The sequence below is a fragment of the Protomyctophum bolini genome (assembly GCF_963924005.1).
Source record: "Protomyctophum bolini genome assembly, chromosome: 18".
NCBI lineage: Eukaryota > Metazoa > Chordata > Actinopteri > Myctophiformes > Myctophidae > Protomyctophum > Protomyctophum bolini.
This window is the reverse complement of record NC_137879.1, coordinates 8,293,639-8,318,398: the sequence shown is the minus strand read 5'-3', so window position 1 is coordinate 8,318,398 and position 24,760 is coordinate 8,293,639. Positions and strand designations below refer to the sequence as shown.

The following is a 24,760-nucleotide window of genomic DNA, read 5'->3' as shown; positions in this document are numbered from 1 at the left end:
GTTTTTTTTTTGCGGCTTATGCCTTTTATTGGTTTTTTTGAAGGGACAGACAGTAGGCTGACAGGAAACGGGAGAGAGATGGGGGGGGAAGACATGCAGTAAAGGCCGTGTCGGGCTCGGGAGTCGAACCCGCGGCACACTGCGACTGGATCACCAGTCGGGTGCCCAGACGGTTACGCCACCGCCTGGGCCCACCGTATATTTATTAAAGTGTGCTATGAAAAGGGTTCTATAAGTACATACTGTACATTGCCTGCCAATACTATTGGACTTTTACACAAGCACATTTGTACTATTATTATTATTATTATTGGTATTATTTAAAAATCTGAATACTTATTCTTCCGCGGCTGACATTGGCCCTGCAACAGCATCCATTAGCATTAATATGGTTCTGGGGCTGGCTGGCTCCGCGCGATATAGATTCCAGGAGGTAATGGACGATTACAGATGTAGTGTGTCTTGATTTGTATTTACGGGGCAGCGGGGACAGAGGTATTGATCCCTGATGGTCGTTCTGAGCTGGGAGAGCCAGCCGTGCGAGCCAGCCGAACCTATACTGTGGAGCTGAATGGCTATAGAATATGGAAACGGAAGGTCCCAGGTTCAATTCCTGGCCCCCGGAAATGTGTGGTGAAAGTAGGGTGACCAGATCCCAACTAACCAGACGTGGGACAAAGAGTGTGTTTGTGTGGGACAATGTGGGGCACATGCGGGGTTGTGTCGTGCGAGTGAATAATGTGTACACGAAAACAAAAATAATAACATTTCTATTCTGCCCCTCACATTGTTGTTGGACATCTGGTCACCCTATAGTCCTCACTGAGCAGCTCTATAACATTAGCCTAGAAGCTGAACGTGAACTCCCCATTATTTATCCCCCCAAATGTCAGCTAAAGATCTGCAGCATTAGCCTCTGACTCCAACCATAAAGTGTTAACCACTTTCACTTTAGACTTAATCTTAAATTAAAGTATTGTAATACTACTGGTTATCTCCACTATTTCTTTTGACACTCTTGTACCAAAACCATACATTGTTGAAATATGGAGATACATGGTTTCTGCCCGATAGCATCAGCTATACTAAAATGTGAGCGAGGTGTGCAGTGGTGTTCGTACGTACGGGGATCTCAGTTATGTTCTGGAGGTAATGGCCTATCCAAGTGTTTATGGGGGGACTTGGGAAGGGGGAGGGTCTCCCACTCCGGAGGGCAAGAGTTGCCCGAGAAATGGACTTCTAATGGCTTTATGCGGACGTGTCTGACGCCAGTTAACCTTTGCGACTATAATGAATGACTAAGGTGACTCTCTGGGTACGCCGTGGACACGTCCGGCGCCAGACGTCGTTCGGAAGTCGTTCAGCGAGGGAGATGGATGTCGGACATGAATATTTCATGGCTGTATAAAGCAGACGGACGGCGTCTCCCGCGGCTTGTCAGCGGCGGTTATCCCCCCCACAAGGTCAGAGCAGGGCGGAGGACCCTGAACTGAACGGGAGACATTCCACCACCTAGTTGTATAGAGCTACAACTATCCACCATGTGCTTAGCGGTCATTCTATTGATTGCTTTTTGTATTAGTCAAATAATCGAGAAGCTTTTATTTTTTTTACATAGGCTATATCATTTCATTATTTTCATCAAGGAATGGACATGAGAATAGTTTTTTTTAATATAATGGATGACATCGATTTGTCTGATTATAATAATAATTAATTGCATTTTTATAGCGCTTTTCCAAGTGCTCAAAGCGCTTTACAATGGTTCATTCATTCATACATTGGGAGGTGAAGCCTCCAAGAATATGTGTAATGTATATATGTATAATATGCATAAATATGTGTCGCACAAAATAGTGAAATAAGCCAATCTACAAGCTTACAACGCACCTCAATTTGATGCGTTGATACTTGATTTTTTTGCTATTTTTAAAACATTTTGAAAGAGAAAATGTCAACATTTTCCTCCAAAATCCTCTTCTGTCAATTACTTTTTGATATCCATAGATGTTTTCCTCTAGTTCGATTAAGTGTCGCACTAACACGCCGCCACCCAGTCGGCTCGTTGCAATCCTCTGAAGAGTAAAGCCTGGGTGTCAACACACACACACACACACACACACACACACAGAACGTATGCTTGTAGATCAGCTATTTTTATATCAGTATACCTGGCTGTGCCCGGGCCACTGGAGCAGAGGGCTGTGGATGAGGAGCAGGCCTATAGGCCTCAGTATACCTGGCTGTGCCCGGGCCTCTGCAGCAGAGGGTTGAGGATGATGAGCAGGCCTATAGGCCACAGTATACCTGGCTGTGCCCCTTCCTCTGGAGCAGAGGGTTGTGGATGAGGAGCAGGCCTATAGGCCACCTCTACGGGGGGTTGAGTCACTGCTGCTCTCCCTGGGTAGAGTAGAGGATGTCTGCATGGCTCGCCCGGCTGTCAGCTTCACTTACACCGGCTTTACCTCTTAAAGGAATATACTCTCCCCTTTTGTCAACCTTATCTACTCCATTGTGATGTCACATCATGTCACATCATAATCGCTCTTGTCTGTCCAATCCTGTGTTCGCGAGTGTGCGTGTGTGTGTGCGCGTGCATGCGTGTGTATGTGGCTGCCTGCCTGCATGCCTGTCTGCGTGTGTGTGTGTGACTGTGTGTGTGACTGTGAACCATATCAGAATGGACGAATGGATTTTCAAGGTCAAAACCCAGGATGTATGGGCAGTTAGGTGTCAACCCCCAAAGACATTAGTAATGCTTCAGGTCTGAAAGGTCGAGGTCAAAATGACTTAATTGGGCTCTATACAGTATATCTCGGGGACAGAGAGAGAAATGGATCGAAGATATGTTGTTGTGGCCAGAGTTTACAACCCCAGAGGCGAGCTATACAGGTCCATTTTGGTTCCATTTGAGCAGGTGCCGGGTCACTGGGTCAGGTGGGGCCGTGCATGCCTTCATGTCACGTCAAGCACATTGTAAAGCACTTCAGGAGAACGCTGTTATACAGTACATAAATACACCATTCACCACTTACTATATTTCATTGGGACGTGATAAACCGAGCTGTCGAGCATGAAAACCTCTTATCTCCATATTTTAACCTTTTTGTGGTTGATTATTGGACATATGAGGTTTTCCGTCCGACAGAGACGACATACTGTATAAGGCCCAGAGAGAGTGTCAGCCGGTGATGTTATGCCGCACTTCATGCATTAAATATAAACGGAGATATGGGCTATGTTGAATTGTTGTATTTCCCCCTTTAACCCGTTCTGGGCGGGAACCCCTGTTGGTGTTAGCATTATGTTATGCTTTAGCTATTGAAAAATAGCAGATCTACAAGCTTGTAGGTCTGCTATTTTAGAAAAATCGAAGAACGACTGACATAGAAACATAACTTTTTCAGAAAACTCTCAGGATGTAGAAGACATTTATATAATCTGACATCGGGTCAAAATGGGTTAATGTGGTTTTATCGCCCACTTATGGAACGCTGATGCGACAAGCGTTCAGCTGGCATAACGGTCGCACCTTGCCATCTTTTATCACCTTGCCTGATATGTGCTGATAGCAACAACAACGCACGCCTGAGGCACTCAGTCTGTTTGTCAGCGGTGGAAGAATCACAGTAAAATGTAACGTTAATCCAATCTGTGGTGGTAGAGTACAGTATGTAAATACTCATCATATAGCACTGATCCTATAGGAGGACTCATATATACGTACTACAGAAGAATAGAATACGTACTACAGAAGAATTACTGTACAGTAAAATGTAACGTTAATCCAATCTGTGGTGGTAGAGTACAGTATGTAAATACTCATCATATAGCACTGATCATAGGAGGACTCATATATACGTACTACAGAAGAATAGAATACGTACTACAGAAGAATTACAGTAAAATGTAACGTTAATCCAATCTGTGGTGGTAGAGTACAGTATGTAAATACTCATCATATAGCACTGATCCTAGGAGGACTCATATATACGTACTATACAGTGTCACTAAAAAGTTGCAGATCCGCAAGCTCCAAACACCTCGATTCACACTGCGTTTATGAGCTTGTAGATCTGCTATACTTTTGATACATTTGAATATGAATCCTTTAGAACACTTTTGGACATACATGAGGTTTTCCACCCAACAGAGACGATATGTATTGATAGATATACAGTATAGGTTGACAGGTGACGAGGGGAGAGACATGGGGTGAAGACACGACGCAGCAAAGGTCGCCGGGATCGGGACTCACAACACGCTGGCAGGATTTACCAGCCTTTTATAGGTGCCGAGACCGCTAGGCCAGCCCGGGCCACAGATCTACAGGCTCACAACTCAATGTGAGCTAGTACTGTACTTAGATACTTTTCATGGCTATACCGCGAGGAAGGCCAGCGACAGAGAGAGAGAGAGAGAGAGAGAGAGAGAGATTGAGAACCGTGTGATAACAAATAGAACTGAGGGTGATTGTAACTGTAGATTAAAACGTGGAAAATAGGCTTAGCGGTTATGCCGTGCAACAGACATATCTCTTGTTTTTGTTTGTTTGTTATCAGGTTTGTTGTTTGTTTGATATTTCTCAGAGTTTGAGGGTACACGTTGTTCCAAGTTCACATTTACCCTCCAGCACTCTGTGTCCTCAAAGCGCTGGGTCGCTCTGGACCCATTTGTGGGTCCCTACGTAAATATACGTAAATATATGATATTATCTTAATATATTATTAAAAAGATTCCATTAATGAATAAACAATTGCAAGAAATCCCATAACCAAATGAGGTTCTGAGAACCAGGATAGATTAGGATGGGGTATGTTGAATTCAAGCTCTTAGTAGTGTTTGGTCTGTCGTTTTGAGTAAAAGTGTAGTGTAACCTGCCATGACTATTTTAGATTTAGATTTTATGTAGTGTGTAATGTGTTTTTATTGATGTCTCTATGAGAGCTACTGGAACACCTTAATTCCCCCTTGTGGGATGAATGACGTACTGTACTGTACTGTACTGTACTGTACTGTACTGTACTGTACTGTACTGTACTGTACTGTACTGTACTGTACTGTACTGTACTGTACTGTACTGTACTGTACTGTACCTATACCTACTGTACCTACATGGTTCACTTCGGAAGCCAATAGTTGCCTGTAGTGTAATAGCACCACGTGCGACTGTGGCTCAAGAGGTAGAGCAGGTCGTCCAATGATCCATGGGTCGGCGGTTCGAATCCCGGCTCCTCCTGTCGAAGTGTCCTTGGGCAAGACCCTGAACCCCAAATTGCTCCCGATGTGCTGGTTGGTACCTTGCATGGCTTCCGCCGCATTCGGTGTATGAATGTGTGTGTGTGTGTGTGTGAATGGGTGAATGTAATGCACAGTCTATGTAAAGCGCCTTGGATAAAGGCGCTATATAAATGCACCGTTTATCATTTACCACGTTACTTAAAGGACTACTTTAGGTTTTCAATCAAGGTTCATGTTTTAGGTTGTTATTAGAGAAAGTAAAAGATGAGTGTACGTTTTTCTTTTTTCATTTGCTGTCATCTTCCGTTTGACATGGGACCGGGGCATTCCAACAATTGGCTGAATATGTATTTTTTTTATGACAAACTGACATATTCAGCCTATGACACACATGGCAGCCCCCTATAGTAGTCAGTTGTTTGTTCAGACAAACGGAAAACAACCACTGTCAGTGTGGCTACAGATCAAAACTAGCTAAAATAAAATAAAATAAAAAAGAACACTCATCTTTTACTTCCTCCAATAACATCCTAAAACATGAACCTTGGTTGATGGTTATTGCCATTTCAATTTGCATAACGGGGGCAGAGAGAACAAAGCCATCAGACATGCACACTCATTAAGATGTACTCATCGCTGTGGTGTTTGGTTTGGCAACGCCGGAGACGCTTATGTTCTCCCCTCCACCAAACTGATGGTGTTGGCACCTAGAATGGTGTCGGGAGCAAGCTGCTCTTTCTGTGTGTGTGTGTGTGTGTGTGTGTGTGACTGGGTGTGTGTGCGTGTGCCTGGGTGTCTGGTTTGGAACATAACAAACCCATTCAGCTTCTGTTGGCTCGCTGGCCAAAACCTTTCAATGTCAACAGATTGGGTTTATCATAAAACATTGTTGTTGTCAAGTTCAAGTAGCAAATATTATATGATATGATATGATATGATATGATATAGTACTTTATTGTCAGTTCACACTGAAATTTGTCTTGCGACACAGCAGCCAAGTATGCAGAAACACATATACAACACAAAGAACAAGACAATTTACATACATAAAGACATATCCACCGCTTAGATTATCCTGTGGCTACTACATCCAGTTCTCTCTGGATTGCTTATAGGCCTCATTCACACATAAGAGACACACGCAGGAGACACAGGACACACCGAAGACACACAGGACACACCGCAGAGACACAGGACACAAAGTAGAGACACAGGACACACCGCAGAGACACAGGACACACCGAAGAGACACAGGACACACCGTAGAGACACAGAGACACACCGTAGAGACACAGGACACACCGTAGAGACACAGGACACACCGTAGAGACACAGGACACACCGTAGAGACACAGGACACACCGCAGAGACACAGAGACACACCGTAGAGACACACCGTAGAGACACAGGACACACCGTAGAGACACAGGACACACCGTAGAGACACACCGCAGAGACACAGGACACACCGCAGAGACACAGGACACACCGTAGAGACACAGGACACACCGTAGAGACACACCGTAGAGACACAGAGACACACCGTAGAGACACAGGATACACCGTAGAGACACACCGTAGAGACACAGAGACACACCGTAGAGACACAGGACACACCGTAGAGACACACCGTAGAGACACAGGATACACCGTAGAGACAGCTCGCAATGCATTTCCAATGGGAGTCACGTGGTTTGAGTCCACTGACTTATTCCCTTTTTTGGCGACAGACCCCCATTTGTAAGTAACCACTTGAAGCACAAGCTCACAAGGACGTCTTAAAAGAAAAATGTACCTAATTTCCGCCCACCGCTGGCTGTCAGCGGCTTAAGGGAACGATCTGAACGAGGTCTTCAAAAGAAAGCCTTCTGCAAGCATAATTCAAATTAAGAAAAGCAACACCACTCCGCATACATTCTTAATGTAATTATCTCAGAGTAAGGAAGTGTAACAGTGACCTTGCAGTAGACAGGAACATCTGTGTTTGTTTGTGGGTTCTCAGCAAAAGTCTCTATTTTTCTTTTTAATTTTCTGTATAATCAGGACATTGCGTGGTTTGCTGATGAGTGTGATTCAAAGTCAAAGCATTGCTCTGACATCAGCGTTATTGGTGTGGACGTTTGGTTTTAGCATCCATTCTGTGTGCTCCTACTTACTTAACCACAGTGCCGCTCTGCAGCAGAATAAAAACAAAGTTATTGTCCCTGCAGAGCAGTAACTACATACCGGTAGTTTGTCCTTTTCCTTTTTTTTCTCTCCTTTCTGTGAATTAATGTCCTACCAGAAGAATAAGATAGCGGATACAAGAGGACGAAATTAGTTTTTTTTTTATCAGACTCATGGTGTCTAGCCTCTCTCTTAGAGATACGGTTCAGTCATGATGTGAGAGACTCGGAGTAGAACCCAGCTTGGGTGGTTCGGTCATCTAGTACAGATGCCTCCCGAGCGTTGTTGTCGATTAAATAATCTTCCAAAGATGAAGGAATGACAAAGTTCTTCAGGGTGAAGTATTGAGAATTTATTCAGAAGGTTCGTCAGAGGTTCGACAGAGAGTGAGGAACAGGCCTCCTCCTTGCCTATTCCATCAGCCCCTCCGGGCGCAAGCCTCCTCCACCCCATCCTCAGACAGTCCTTATAGTCAGGTAATGTCCATATACGGATCTGTGCTAAACATAAGGGCGACACACAAATAAGTACACCTTTGCTGACAGCGTGGAGGAGTCAAGTCAGCTGTTAAGATTGACAGCTGCATGTATTAGACTGAGCACGTTCGTGAGCAAAGATACTTAATGGAAGGAAGATAAATACACAATAATGCATATATCTGGCACTGTAGTTGGCATTCTAAAATTCCCATTACAGTGTCTCCCTAGGGAGGTTCTCACTGTACGTCCCACTGGGTAGAGATCCAGTGGCCGGGGCGACCAGGGACCAGATTGGGTGATTATTATCTCCACACTGGCCTGGAAACGCCTCAGGATCCCCCCAGGGGGAAGTTGCTAATGTTGCTCCGGGAAAGGGAATACTGGAAATGTCTGCATTGGAACTATTACCCCCGCGACCCGGTTCCAGATAAGCGGTTGAAGACGGATGGATGGTGTACAAGAGAGACGCACAAAAGTAGAAAATAGTCGATTTACAAGCTTGGCTTGTAGCTTTTCTTTTTTTCCTCTTTTCCATTTTCTGAAGAGCAATGCTTTTGGACATGGAGGGCATTCGACCGCCTGACAGCAACGTCACGCTAATTACATTTAACAAAAAGGAAAATAAATGTTTTCACAGTGACTCGAGTCTCAATACATTAGGGAGAGAAGTGCTATGTTTACAGAATATCCCAAATTATGTTCATTAAAAAATAGTCAATACACCGCTGAATAAGTTCCCTCAAGCACCAAAACTAATTTGGGAGTCAATATTCAGACAGCTGTCATGTAACCTTGTATGTCCAAAACCGTGCCTTTTTAATGATTACTTTTAAAACGTTTTAAAATAATGAATATAGTCGATCTACAAGCTCACGGCCTTTCACAATGCGGCGCGTTGTGAGCTTTTAGATCGAGCGATTATCGCTACTTTAGGATGACACTCCTGTATGATGAAGTTAATTTATGATTAAAAAAAAACCATACAAATTTGAAAACGTAATGGAGAGATACAAGGTTTCTGCCCGACGACTGCGACGATATTATTCAGACATCTTGTTGTTGCCATTAGCATACTAAAGCTAATCAGACGCTTAATAAGCAGCGAATAGGAATGAGCACGCTCACGAGAACTCCTGAATAATATACTTGCAGTGGGAGAATGCTAAAACACAGCGTTGTCATTTTGACATCGTTTTAAGACCGTTGTTCCTTAATTAAAGTGGGGTCCGGGGACCCCCAGCACAAGGGTCCGGGGACCCCCAGCACAAGGGTCCGGGGACCCCCAGCACAAGGTTCCCATCCTTGAAGAGTGCTAATGCATTCATGAATGCTCTCGAATCTTGATATTTCATAAAAGCAAAGGTTTAAAGTGTTTCTTCAACTGGCCGGCTGTATGTAGAACAGCAGTAACATAGAATGATGTTTTAGATTCTAAAACATCATTCTAAAATTTAGAATGATAATGATATACATAATGATGATACATAATACATTGTCATCTTACAGTACATTACATACAAACATTATTTTTATTTGGGAAGTAGCACTAGTCACGAATCACAGTTTGGAACAAAGTGGTTCAGTCATGAGATTTTATTTTGCTTCATTCTATGCGCAGTGTACTGTACACCCACAGTACTATTCACTGTTCTATTCATCTCATGGTGTTGATGTTAATTTTGGGAGCTTACATATGCTTAAAACCGAGTACTCCTGTACTCTTAAGTTAACTCAAGTATAAATTTGTCTGGGCTGACTATCACTTGTGGTTCAGTAATATTTGACCATAAGTATCTATACTTTGACTCAAGTACTGGTGTTGAGTTAGTACTTTGTCCATCACGCTGATAATAAGTACTGTTCCATGCTTCCGGGTGAATACCGTATACCGCACACACCACGTTTGTGTCGGCAATAAGAGATTTGAAGAGCGTCGCGGGACTTGAACTCCCCGCAATTTAAAATGAGAATAAATTGAGTTTTAGTGGGAAAAGGGAATATTATTATTACAAACAGAAGTCCAACATGCAGAGTGTTTGTTCCCTGGTGGGAATCGTCTGTGCTGTAGTTAATTTAATAAACGTCTGAACGTGTTCATTGCTTGGGCGAGCGCGGGCGAGTGTAGATTCCAATGCTATGTTCCCACTGGGAACCTTTAGTTTGTGGTGTCTGGACCAATTAATTTTTTTTGTTGCATTTTGTCGGTTTCAAACCAAGCCATACACATACAGTATATACACAGTATTATTAATACACACACGTATGAACCCTAGCATCCCTATTCTGTCATACAAGACGAATATTTGGTTGAAAATATATACGGTAAGCTTGTATAGATCTTCTATTTTTATCCCCAGAATAGCTGTTGGTTGGCAGTGGGAGTTCAGGAGTTCAGTGGAGTTGATCTCATCAATAAACAGACACAGATCTCAACATGATCCCCTCTTATCTTCACAGGGTGTTCCTTCGGGCCATTAATCAGTATGCCGCCGTGCTGAACAAGAAGTTCCTGGATCAGGCCAACTTCGAGCTGCAGGTAAGACTGACACGGCGCTCTGATGAAGGCATGGCGTGTTTAGTATAAACACTGGCGTCTCCCCTCCCCCCTCCCGTCGAGTTGCAATTTGTCTTCTGCGCGGCGTGGCATTTAGATTATGCCGCTGTGCTAATGCATATGCATATATGCGCTAATGCATATACGCGACGCCAATCAGCAAACCGTTTATATGCTGAATGTTTGTCAGGGCAGCGAGGGAGGGAGGGGGGAGGGGAGTGGCAGCAGAGGAGTATAGGGCGAGTTGGAGCCTCTTATAATGGCTGTACTAAATGGTGCATTTATATAGAGCCTTTATCCAAGGCGCTTTACAGAGATTGTGCATTATACATTCACCCATTCACACACACACACACATTCACACACCGATGGCGGCGGAAACCATGCAAGGCACCAACCAGCACATCGGGAGCAATTTGGGGTTCAGTGTCTTAATTGCTCAAGGACACTTAGACAGCAACTCTGGGGGAGCGCGGGTTCGAACTGGCAACCTTACGGTTACCATCCAGCCACTCTACCCCTGAGCCACCGATGCCCCTGGACTAATGGGCATAAAACAGAAGATGGGAAGTGGTCTGTCTCTGTCTCTCTCCACCTCTCTCTGTCTGTATCTACCGTATACTTTGACCCAGTATACTCATACTCAGGTGGTGAGATTGTCGTCACAATCGTGCTATACTTTAGCATAGTTTCAAAACAACTTACAGTGTGTGTGACTTTGTCCCCCCTAACATTTACTGCTAGCGGGGACTGCGGGAATTAAAAAATGTCCTGGCTAATGGACGGCGCGTTAATGAAGCAAAAAGAGGAGAGAGAGAGAGAGAGAGAGAGATATAGAGATACAGTATATATATATATAGAGAGAGAGGTGGTTAAACGATACACGGTAGAAGGGATGGCATTAAGTAAGCACTCCACCGGGTCCCGGCGGCCTTATAATTGTGGCTGTTTTAATTTTCCACAGGCTTGGGGCTTGTTAGAACTTCTCTACACTACACGCATACACACACACACACACGCACGCACGCACGCACGCACGCACGCACGCACGCTCGCACGCACGCACGCACGCACGCACGCACGCACGCACGCACGCACGCACGCACGCACGCACGCACGCACAAAGTCACTGAAAAAAATTAGCATAGAAATCATTGGGTGGCCACATAAATTACTAAAATAATAAGTTTGCGGCATATTTCAACCTTTGCCTCTGAAAGAGAGCAGCCTCTCCTCCACTGCTTACTTTTCAAAATGTGTCGTATCATCGCTGTTGGTGTTTGTCCAAAAATATTTTAAAGATTATTTTTTACCCCAATTTAGTTTGACTGTGGAACACGCTAAACCCGTCTTTTTTTCCCCCATTGTCTCTCCCGACTAAACCCGCCATTTGTTTTATGTTTAATTTGCATTTTTTTATAATAACTTTTAAGACTTTTAAGAGGTTTCCCTCGGACAGAGCGACGAGGATGACGATATTATATACAGTATAAACCCTTCGACTTTAAAAATAGGATTCAAAACTAGACATGCGTACGTTATGTAATTATTACATTCTAAAATCCTTATTGTCTGTTGAAAAGACTTAAAGACGAGGGCTCCGTTCCGGACCGGAACCAATCCTTCTCGGGGGCTGTTTCTGGGAGGCCAGAATGTGTCTCGGCTCCGTCCGGTTCGGTCCTGTCATGGTCTGTCTCCCTACAGACCATGTTTCCATGTCAGCCACTCCCACCTTCCATGCTATCTCTCAGTCCTTGCCACACACCTGCTCACACTCTCATTATCCCCACAGTGCCATGCCCCTTATCACACCTGAGAACATTTCCCCAATCAACCCACCTCCTATATAAAGACTGGACTCATTACACACACAAACTGTGGGAACATAAACCCTTGTCCGGTGTGCAACTTTGCCGTCCCTGAGCTCTCTACCGTGAAGATTTCCTGGTTCCTCGTGTTGCGCTTCCGTTTTGGGACTTTACTTTTTGATGCCTTAATTTGTAAGGTTTGTCTTTTGGTCTTTCTGTTTGTGGCAATCTGCTTTGAAATGTTTTGCATTTAGCATTCCTGGATTTTCTGTAAGCAGCCACAGCTAACACTTTGTAAACTTGACCTCATCTGATTTAATAAATCCTTTTTTGAACTTTCATCTGCTTTTGGGTTCTATCTCCTGCTCACCGTGACAGGTCCAGATATTACCGGTGAACCGGTCCCATTTCGGACCAGGTCCAATTGTATGGACCCGTGCTACCCTCTACTCTGTGGTGTGGTGGGAAGAAAAATAAAAAGCATTTTTAAGAAGTGAAAACTGCCGAAAACATTAGCAAGAAACACAAAACATTTTAAAATCCTGAAAATAGTGAAAAGTTGAAGTGGATTGGCTGTTTTCACTCCTTTTTGTGTGACCCTCTTGTATGATGAACTATAGGGCATTAATCTGTCCCATAAAACAGTTGAAATAAGAGCTTTCCGCCCGGCAGCAACGATATACGTAATAATTTAATTTCAACGTGCTAACAGCTTAAACTGGCTCTGTTCTCAGCAGCCTTTTAACCCATTCTGACCTGAGATCAGATTCATACGAGGTTTCCACTGGACACACACTGGTCTGATTAACCCATTCTGACCTGAGATCAGATTTAAAAAAATGTCAGTCGTTCACAGTCATTCAAAAATAGCAGACCTACAAGCTCGTAGCGCGCCACTCGGTGGCGCGCTATGAGCTTGTAGATCTGCTATTTTTCAATAGCTAAAGCATAACATGATGCTAACACCAAAATGGTTTCCCGTTCAGAATGGGTTAATCCCCCCTGCAGCTGAATTCATTAAACACTGTTCTTGTTTCACCAAACAATAATTGGACCTCTCCTTTTTATGTTGTATGAATAGTACTAAAGGTTTTATTTTTTTCCATTTGTTCTGTACCATTAAATCTCTCTGTGTGTGTGTGTGTGTGTGTGTGTGTGTGTGTGTGTGTGTGTGTGTGTGTGTGTGTGTGTGTGTGTGTGTGTGTGTGTGTGTGTGTGTGTGTGCGCGCGTCAGTGAGTGAGACAGTTAACCACTTTCACAATAAAAATAGTGAAATGTTTCAATAGCAGCCATACCCCCTCCCCCCCCCAAAAAAAAACCCCCAAACAAAACAAGGAAAACATCACAAGCTTAGACTCAGATATTACCATATTTCTACTTCTGTGCTACACTCGACTCTAGTATGATGGCTGAATGTAGGGCATTCATTTGTAACGAGTCAGAATTACAGAGATAGTCATACATGAAGGTTTGTGCCCAACAGCAGGGACATGATAAGACATGCTATAGAGAGAGCATGCTGTGAGGTACCCAGCTGTGTTCTATGTGAAAGTACTGTGTCCCTGGCTGGCACCGAAACCCTCTGCTCTCCAGCTGCCAACATCACTGGTCTCTCATCTTCTAAAGAGGGGTCTCTCCCTCTCTCTCTCTCTCTCTCTCCCTCTCTGCTCCGAGTCCTCCGGGCATTCCCATTTCTCCTTCTGTCCCTTATCTGCAGCGTTGGGGCTGCATGGGTAGAGCTGTCCAGGCGTAGCTGCAGTGCACTCCACAGCCCCAGTATCTTTTAATGTCCCCAGACCGGCCCACTAAATATCACCACCCAACACAACAAACACATTACTGAATGTACTCACCTCTCCCTCTCCCTCTCCCTCTCCCTCTCCCTCTCCCTCTCCCTCTCCCTCTCCCTCTCTCTCTCTCTCTCTCTCTCCCCCCTCTCTCCCCTCCATATCAGCTGTGGAACAACTACTTCCACCTGGCCGTGGCCTACCTTACCCAGGAGTCCTTGCAGTTGGAGAACTTCTCGAGCGACAAGAAAAACAAGATCTTTCACAAGTGAGTCCGACTGTTCCTCCTACACACTGTTGTTGTTGTTTCTCTGCATAGTGCAGGATATACAGTAGCTGTACTGTATAGGTGTCTTATTGTTTTTCGTCTCCATTCCTGTCTCTGTATTGCTGTATACAGTATTTTCATGATATGATCATCCACGTGGTGACCTGGGTGAGTGTCGCCACCATGTGACACACACACACACACACACACACACACACACACACACACACACACACACACACACACACACACACCCCGGGTGTGATCAGCCTGTGGTGGGCCAACCTCAACAGAGGGTGTCTTTTGATAAGTGAGCGAAACATCCAATAAGGTCGGGGCACACAGCTGAAGATGTGTCGTGCTGGTGGCTCCACATATCCAACCCCTGCACCCAAGAGGACATCTCAGAACCATGCAGTTGTTGGGCTGAATAATTAGGGATATTGAATAACCGGTCCTATTTAAGCCTGACAGTTTTCTGAAAGAATATTATATTCAAAGATTTGTGCCACATTTTCACGAATAGCAGACCTACAAGCTCGTAGCGCGCCACTCGGTGGCACGCTATGAGCTTGTAGTTCTGCTATTTTTCAATAGCTAAAGTATAACATGCATAATGGGTTCCATAAGAATCCATAAATGTGCCCTGCACATGTGCGTCTCACACACACACATACGTGAAAGCAAAAATGATTGATTTATTTGAATGTTATGTCAAAAAGGGTAAATACAAGTACAAAACAATGCATTAGCTGAAATAACAAGGTAAGGATAAGAAAACACAACTCCACAATTCCGTCTTATCTCCATTGTGGTTCTTGGAAAAATAATAACGGAATGAAACAACAGGAAGGCCAGCTTATTTATCATGGGACCCCCAGCTGGTTATGAGAAGGACCTCGCATTGCATTCTACTCTGCGACAAAACCAAGTCCCTTATCTCTTCTCATAACACACCATCCAATTCAATTCAATTCAAAGGGCTGTATTGGCATGAGAAACATACGTGCAACATGCAAGTGGTCTTATCGCAATGCATCCCACACAAACAACACAGGAATACACAGAGAGCCCTCATGGCTCCGACTGCAAGGCAGGCAGCACTAGACGCGGCCCCCTCCTCCCCTCCTCTCCTTCTTAACCCATTCTGAACGGGCACCCATTTTGGTGTTGGCATCATGTCATGCTTTAGCTATTGAAAAATAGCAGATCTACAAGCTCATAGCGCGCCACTGAGTGGCGCGCTACGAGCTTGTAGGTCTGCTATTTTTGAAAAATCTAACGAACGACTGACATTTTTTAGAATCTGATCTCAGGTCAGAATGGGGTTAATCAGACCAGTGTGTGTGTGTCCAGTGGAAACCTCGTATGAATCTGATCTCAGGTCAGAATGGGTTAACAAGGCTGTGCGGTGTGCGTGCAGCCTTGGATGGTCTCTCTCTGGGGGGAACCACTTGGAGAAGCGTGCCTCATGGCTCACATGTTGAAGTACAGAGGAGGAGAGTGTCAGGGATGCCGTCCCCGGAATCCCATATCCATGCTGCTGGCTGCCTGTTCCATATCCATGCTGCTGGCTGCCTGCTTCATGCTGCTGGCTGCCTGTGCTTCGCCTGCTCCAAATCCTTTCAAAGCACTTTCTGCAGCGTACACGTGTCGTTGCCGTGGGGGATTTCTCTCTCGCCTACTGTCTCAGCGCCTCTCGCTAGCTGAAGGGATGAAATGTACACCCTCCTCCTCCTCCTCCTCCTCCTCTATAGCTCCAGCCTGCCTCCCTGCATGTCAATCGCTGAGATTAGCACTGCTGCAACTATCCACTGTTTTCTGAAGCCAGTGTTCTATAAGTATCCACATTGCACTTATTATTATTTTTTATCGATGACATGTTTATTTAGTTTTAGTTTTAAGTCAACAAATTGATTAATCACTTCATGTTGTCAGACACAAAAGGTGTTGTGCAAAATAGCAGCGCTTCATGCTTGGTTATTTTTCATAATCGATTAAATGGATTATTACTGTAGATGGATGAACTGTCGCAACCCTAAGTGAGATCATTGACGATCACATCCCGACCTGTCACGCCGTCTCACTGGGTAGCAGGAGGCGTGGTCCTTTTTAAACCAATCACATCCCGACCTGTCACGCCGTCTCATTGGGTAGCAGGAGGCGTGGGTCCTTTTTAAACCAATCACATCCCGACCTGCCACGCCCTCTCACTGGGTAGCAGGAGGCCTGGGTCCTTTTTAAACCAATGACATCCCGACCTGCCACGCCCTCTCACTGGGTAGCAGGAGGCCTGGTCCTTTTTAAACCAATCACATCCTGACCTGCCACGCCGTGGGTAGCAGGAGGCCTGGTCCTGTTTAAACCCCATGTGGTTGACTGTAGTCCCTCAGGGCTCTGTACTAGTATCTTTTAAAATCTTAGATTCTTAGCCAGTCGTCAAGCTTCCCCACAATACGGATGCTGGGGTTTTAAGTGGTTAAACAAGTTTGGCATGTCATTTTTGAATGGTTGTGGTTTTTTTTGGCATGGTTTTGTACCATTATTTCATCTGTCACAGCCGGGCCCTTCTTCTGCGTTCGTATTTCTTACATTATGTCGATGGAGTCTCGCTCGTGGAGCCTTGATGTGTAAATGTTTTCCGGGCAGTAGAGAGACCGTAGTGACCCTCATCTTCTTTTAGACCGTTGCTTCCCAACCTTTTCATATACTGAAGTACCACCTCAGAAAATATTTGGCCGTCCAAGTACCACCATAATAACTGATGTTAAAATACAGGAGCGTATATACCTGCCCTTTATGTTCCATTCCTGAGCCAATACATAATGCTGCTGCTCTGACAAAACTATTACGGTATATTTTCTCTTAATTCAAATATCACTTTTTGTTTTGTTGTGATGATGATCCTCCCTACTATAGAGTGTGCTGACCATGTAAGGAGTTCCTCCCTGTCCCCAGTTAACCCCTGGGGTAAATAAAACCAAGTCGTCCTAAAGGGAACCTCTGATTTAGACTTGGAGGTTGTGGACGTTGGCCAAGTGCTTTTATTGTCAGGCCCTTATCAACACACACAGCAGGCCCTTATCAACACACACACACACACACACACACACACGCATACGCGCACACACACACACACACACACACACACACACACACACACACACACACACACGTTTCTGTTACTCTACTTATCATCATTAACATCAAAATTGTATTACGACATTGAAGCTGAAAAGTGGTGATCCACAAAGCTACATATACAATTGGGAAAACTCCAAACCTAACCAATAAACTATCTAAATCTCCAACCCTAGACTTTTTATTTTCCTAATTTATAATCCTTAAATCTAAAACATGTAGGGACATTTGGCTCACCCACAAGTGTGTAATACAAGTGCACGCACGGACACAACACACACACACACAGAGTCACACAGAGTCAAGGAACAGACTGTTTCTCTGTTTTGTGTTGAGCAGCTTTTCACACACAACCAGGTAAACTGAAATGGAAGTGGAAAATCGTGTTTTCTCTCTCTCTCTCTCTCTCTCTCTCTCTCTCTCTCTCTCTCTCTCTCTCTCTTTTCTTCCGTTTCTCACACCACCTGAGCCTCCCCTCACCTTCTGTCCACACTCCTTCTCTCTCTCTCTCTCTCTCTCTCTCTCTCTCTCTCCGTCTCTCACACCACCTGAGCCTCTCCTTCACCTTCTCTCCACACTCCTCTCTCTTTTCTCATTTCATTATCCACCACAACCTGCGTGCCATGAGCTGCCTGACACCCAGCTGTAGCCTCGCCTTCAGAGGTCCGGCATGGCAGAGAGAGAGAGAGAGAGAGAGAGAGAGATAGTGTGGCCATTTGCAGCAGGCTGCCGGCCTCACCCACACACACACACACGCACGCACACATGCGTGTGCACACACACGCACACTCACACAGTCAACTCCTCTGTAGTAGCTTTAGTCATTCACCGCTAGTGGTGGAAAGGAACTACTCTAAGTACATTTACTTAGTACTGTACTTAAGTACATTTACTTAGTACTTTACCTAAGTAAAATGTTGAGGTTGTTGTGCTTGAGTATGTTTTTGGTACTTCGGGTATATGTCAAATTGTCAGTACTTTTGCTTCTACTCCACTACATCTCAGAGGCAAATATTGTACTATTACTTACTTTGTAGATTTTGATTATTATTACAAAACATACAACTTCAGCTCTATATATACATTTCGAGTCGACCATTTATTTATTTGTTTGTTTTTGTCTTACTTCTGCGTTTACTTTTGGTACTTTCAGTACATTTTTATGGCAATATATGTGTACTTGTACTCAAGCACTTACATAGCCTAAGTAAAAAATGTGAGTACTTTTTCCCACCACTTGTTCAGCACACATGTATTCCTGTGCTGTGTGCGTGTGTGCGTGCGTGCGGCTGCAGCCCACCATCACAGAGTGCTGACAGGAGACATAACGGGCTTGTTTGTCTCCTCAGAATGGCATTCAGCTGCCTTGTCACACCACAGGTTCACAGGAGTACAAAAAGAAGTGTGTGAAATTTGTTTTTCTGTGAGCTCCGTCGTTTCTTGTTATTTCCAGAGAGGAGGAAAGACAGCTAGGACAAAATACAAGACAGACAAAAGCAACAAAATATCTGTCTACTGTATATGGCTTATCCACCCCGTACTGTATGTGCAGTATGTACAGAGCACAGAGCACCATGAGCACAGCATGATAAAATAAAAGAAAATATATTTTTCTAAGTCTCAGTCTAAGGAGTTTTACTTATTTTTCTATACGGTGAGCGAGTCTTTTCCTGTCAAAGTTTACCGTATGTTTTTGAGACCACCGCTACCGTAGTCAAGTTTGAAGAAAAAAAGGACGAAGAAAAGGCGCAACAGTTTTCTCAGTGCTTCAGTATGTATATGTGCCGTACAGGTTAGGTGTAAGGTGCATCAACATAGCAGATGTGTATTACTGTACATGGTCAAATAATATCAGCGTGTTGTATACACACGATTAAGGTGCAAAGAGTGTTAGCACATTGTCAGGTTCAAAGCACTTAGTATTAGGTATACTGCCTGATAATGTAAATGAAAACAAAGCTTGCACGTCCACTGGAGAGTCTAGGTTCAGGGCCAACCCGTTTAGCATAATGTAGAATAATCAGAGACCGATTAAACAATTGTGAAAGTAATAGTTGTTGTTGTTGTACACACAAACACTTCCTCACAGCTATATAGTGTCAAGCCAGAATCATCCGTAAACAATGTCGCTTCCACAACCCGTTGTTGTTTTGGCCGCACGACCTTGCCGTGACGAGGTAGACGAGGTAGCCTCAGGTATGAACGAAGCTTCAGAGTTCAGACATGATGTCTGAAGGCTTTGATCACAGCACATCTGCTCCTACAGGCCCGTTGCATCATGTCTCAATGTCTCTCTCTCTCTACTCCTCTTGATTTATCCTGTCTTCCTCCTTAAGGCTCATACTGTACATAGTCTGGATTTTCGGTGGTTAGGGTGACCACCGAACTACAACATGACGTCACGAGCCGCGGTGAAGAGCAAACCACCGCCACCGCTCCAGCCCTTCTCTCTGTTTTTTACTCACCACTGCTCAATGTTATTTCGCGGTGGTCGTGGTGGTCGCCGTGGTCGGCTCACCACCGAAAATCCAGACTATGAATAGGCCTTTACTCTCTCTGTCCTTCACCTCCACCCCTCCCTCCTTTTGGAGCAATCTGACATCTCTCTTTCCTCACCTCCCTCTCCTTTCCTCACCTTTCCCTCCACTTCTCACCTTTCCTCTCCCCTCCTCTCCCCTTCCCTCTTCTCCTCACCTCACCTTTCCTCTCTCCTCTCCTCCTCTCCTCTCCTCTTCCCTCCTTCACATGTCTTTGTTTTTAGTTCACCACCTATCTTGAGTGTGCCAGTGTTTCCAAAATTCTCCTTGTTCATTATTTCCCAAACAACACAAGCTATCCCCAAGCTCACAATGCATCGTGAATAATAATAATAATAGTAATAATAATTACTTTATTTGTATAGCACCTTTCATGCATACAATGTAGCCCAAAGTACATTAAGATAACAATTAATAGGATGCCAAAAAACAACAAAATGTGAAAACGGAAACATAACTAGTTTGAAAGCTTATTTTAAGCTAAAAGAGCAAGTCAAAGTATAGGGCACAATAACACAAATTAAATCAAAGTGAAAATGATGCGAAGAATCATGAGTTTGTAACCCTATCGAGCTATTCTCACCGTGTGACACCAAATCAGAGACTGTCCCCCCTGTGCGTACGCAGGGGGGACAGGGTCATAATAGTGTTTTTGGCAGCTGGCACATTGTGTATTAGGTCTCAGTGGCTGCAGCGACTGTTGACAAGTCACCTTTCATCTGTCTGAGATGAGGACGGCATGTCGATCCCCATCTCAATCATCCAGATACACACACACACACACACACGCACGTGCGCACGCACGCACGCACACGCACACACACCCACACACAGCACACAAGACACAAAGGCACCACAGATCAAAGTGTCCCAAATGACCAAATGTCCACACTAGAGTAATAATTTGGGAATGACATCTGCTGCCGCCGCCTCGGGTCAATTATTTCCACAGAGGCGATGACAGTGCAGCAGTGGTAGCCTTATGGTGTCAGAACGCCGTGTCACCCTGTCCCCTTGTAGCACATGTCTTTGAAATATCTGGGAGCATTTGTTTCATCGCAGTTTTTTGCAATTTTACCTCTCACCATCACTCCATCATGAGGCTATGGTGGTGGAATTACAGATCTGTTATTTTTGAGCAGAGAGCCAGGTGACAGTCCCCCCCCGTCCCCCCCCCCCCCATCCCCCCGTCCCCCCTCCCTCCAGAACCCATTCAGCGAAGCTGCCCTTGATCCCTGTATGTCCGCTGGTAGAATAATGGATAAAGCGTTATCGATCTGGGCCCCTGGGTCCTGTCAGGTTGATCTGGACCCCTGGGTCCTGTCAGGTTGCTCCTAAATGCCACGCCGTACGCAGCAGGCCGGAGAATAGCCATTAACGAGGGGCTGAGCGCTCTGGGAGTGCTTAATTCCCAAAACTTTAAATCCTGTCTTCGCTCTCTCTCTCTCTATCTCTCTCTCTCTCTCTCTCTCTCTCACTGTGTTGCCTGTCCACAAGGTAACGCCACAAACGCGGAGGTGTCGACGCGTGGCCTTTTTGTGACCCCATCAGAGCAGGTCTAGATGTCCCAGAGGGACATCTTGTTGTCAGGGCTGATAAGTGTCATCTCCACTGGACCACCCCAGTTGCTGTCCTCCCCGTCTCACCGTTTGTCTTTTTGTGTTAGCAGAGGGCATAGACGCCGGTAAGGCGTATCAGAAGTGTCCCCACACTATTGAGGAATGACTGGTCCATTTATGTATTTATTTTTCACAACCGATGCCGATGGTCTCTCTAGCAGCGTTCCCATTTTGTTTTTGCGTAATCGTCGTCGTATATTGGCTGCCGTTGCCGTTGCTTCTACACGAAAACAAACACTGACCGTCATGCCGTCAGTGATAATAATAATAATAATAATAATGTCACCGCACTTTTTAGGTCCCGACGGCGCCACTGGAGCAGCTGGGCCGATCAACGTGGTCTGTTTGCTGTGTGTCTCTTGTGTGAGCAGGGGACAACGTGGTCGGTTTGCTGTCTGTCCCTTGTGTGAACAGGGGACAACGTGGTCGGTTTGCTGTCTGTCCCTTGTGTGAACAGGGGACAACGTGGTCGGTTTGCTGTCTGTCCCTTGTGTGAACAGGGGACAACGTGGTCGGTTTGCTGTCTGTCCCTTGTGTGAGCAGGGGACAACGTGGTCCGTTTTGCTGTTTGTCCCTTGTGTGAACAGGGGACAACGTGGTCTGTTCGCTGTTTGTCCCTTGTGTGAACAGGGGACAGCGTGGTCTGTTTGCTGTCTGTCCCTTGTGTGAACAGGGGACAGCGTGGTCTGTTTGCTGTCTGTCCCTTGTGTGAGCAGGGGACAACGTGGTCCGTTTTGCTGTTTGTCCCTTGTGTGAACAGGGGACAACGTGGTCTGTTCGCTGTTTGTCCCTTGTGTGAACAGGGGACAGCGTGGTCTGTTTGCTGTCTGTCCCTTGTGTGAACAGGGGACAACGTGGTCCGTTTGCTGTCTGTCCCTTGTGTGAGCAGGGGACAACGTGGTCTGTTTGCTGTCTGTCCCTTGTGTGAACAGGGGACAACGTGGTCCGTTTGCTGTTTGTCTCTTGTGTGAGCAGGTGACAACGTGGTCTGTTTGCTGTTTGTCTCTTGTGTGAGCAGGGGACAACGTGGTCTGTTTGCTGTGTGTCCCTTGTGTGAGCAGGGGACAACGTGGTCTGTTTGCTGTGTGTCCCTTGTGTGAGCAGGGGACAACGTGGTCGGTTTGCGGTTTGTCTCTTGTGTGAGCAGGGGACAACGTGGTCCGTTTGCTGTTTGTCCCTTGTGTGAACAGGGGACAAAGTGGTCTGTTTGCTGTTTGTCTCTTGTGTGGGCAGGGGACAACGTGGTGTGTTTGCTGTCTGTTCCTTGTGTGAACAGGGGACAGCGTGGTCAGTTTGTCTCTTGTTTGAGCACGTTAGAGCGTGCATAGACAAGCAAACATTTAGGGGACGTTTCCTGCCCCTCGTCCTCGGCCACACTGCGACGTGGTTTGAGCTTGTAGATCGGCTATTTTTGCTGCACAACATCTGCTCGAAAACCCAAGTATAGCTCTGGCTTTTTGTAAGTTATTCAGTTTTGAATTGCAGCCGTCCGTAGGAGCCCTTTGAGAGCGGTTTTGAAGGAGTACACACCCTAACCACTCTGCTATCAGGTCTCACTTCCACTTTGAAAACCAATGCATCTATTCAACAGGCAGACACTTTAGGAAATTGAAAAATATTTTCTTGTCAAAATCCTTTTTTTCTTTTTTGTTGAGATGTTTGGTCTCGGTTGTCAAGTGGACAACACACATAAGTGCCGTGTTCTGTTCAAGAAATAAAATTGTCCACGGCTTGTTGTGTTTGCAATTTGTCGAAGGATGCGGAAGCCGGTATTTTTTAGCACGTATTCATTTCGAACCGAGAAAGACCCAAACACAAGAGGTCAGAAGTTAAGACCTGTCTCTCAGATGCTGGGGTCACATGTATTTGCAAAAGGTCATTTCACTTTATTTTCCTTGTTATCTCTGCTGTGTTGTTTGACATTTCCTTAACCACTTAATCCCTACTGAATATACTTTGTTGTACAACAAAAAAATCGGTGCATGCTCAAAACACGTTGCATCGCAGCGTGTTGTGAGCTTGTAGATCTGGTATGTTTAACATTTTTGGAAACGTTTTTAACATTATTGCTTTTGATCATGCTTACCCCTTTGAAAACACTCTCTCTGTACCCCTTCTTGCCAACTGTTTATTTCGATTGATTTCTATAGCGATTGATATGGCTACTAAGCAGCAGAACGATATTGTTTAGATAGCGTGTTATTTAGAGTTTAGACAGATGTCGGGTTCATTGTTTAACTGGTATCCTAGTTTCTTTCAGGCCAGTGTGTAAAGCATTTATGTGATTTCACCTGTTCTTTGATAGAGTTCAATAAAAACACTTGTTGCTCTGAATAAGTGTTTGCTAATGGCTCTGCTAAAGGCGTACTAAAACGCTGCTGTGATTGTAAGATAACTATGGTGCTCTGATGAAGGCTGCACAGCCCAAACGTGTTAATGTGTGTGCCAAGAAAGAAATGGAAATGTGAGTACTTTGTCCGCCATTTGTTGAATTTTTTTGGATGTGCTACCTTTTTGGAATTGTTTTAATTCGTATTCTTTTGATGTGATTGTAAAGATGTTTGTTTGTTTTTTGGTGTTTTTCAGATACCAGGACATGAGGAGACAGATCGGCTTTGAAATCAGGGACATGTGGTACAATCTAGGTAACGTATAAATATGCACCTTCTTCTTCTCCTTCACACACACGCGTTCACACACGCAGTCTCACGTTGCCCCTCACATGGTCCCAGTGGTGGAAGTACAAACATTATTTATAGATATTTTTACTTTACACGCATGTTTTTGTTTTCCTAGTGCATTGTTACGCGGACAGACTCCCGCGCACTACCAGCTGATACCGACAATAAGCCACTATTATAGATCAAGACATATTTCTTCTTTAAAAAAATTGCTTGATCCACAAGCTCACTCTGCATCGCGACACGTTGTGAGCTTGTAGATTTTCAATTCTACATGAGTAGTGTTAGTATATTTTCATGCCAATACTTTTACTCAAGTAACGATTTGAATACCGACCTTTTACTTGTAATAACTTTGTGATTGTAATAGTATACAGTAGTATTAGTAACATAATAGTCTCTGTCGGGCGAGAACCAAAACTTTTACTTTACATGATTCAAATAAAAAAATGGCAAAAATAGCTACAGCTTTGACACG

The 24,760-nt window shown here is 44.7% G+C and overlaps 1 protein-coding gene across 1 annotated transcript in view; it reads left to right on the top strand.

Moving 5' to 3' along the window:
• Positions 1-24,760, top strand: part of dock1 (dedicator of cytokinesis 1) — a 458,484-nt gene that overhangs the window by 333,765 nt on the left and 99,959 nt on the right. Inside the window, 3 exon segments of the mRNA XM_080789704.1 lie at positions 10,344-10,422; positions 14,204-14,304; positions 24,188-24,246. Coding sequence (XP_080645830.1) covers positions 10,344-10,422; positions 14,204-14,304; positions 24,188-24,246 — 239 coding nt within the window.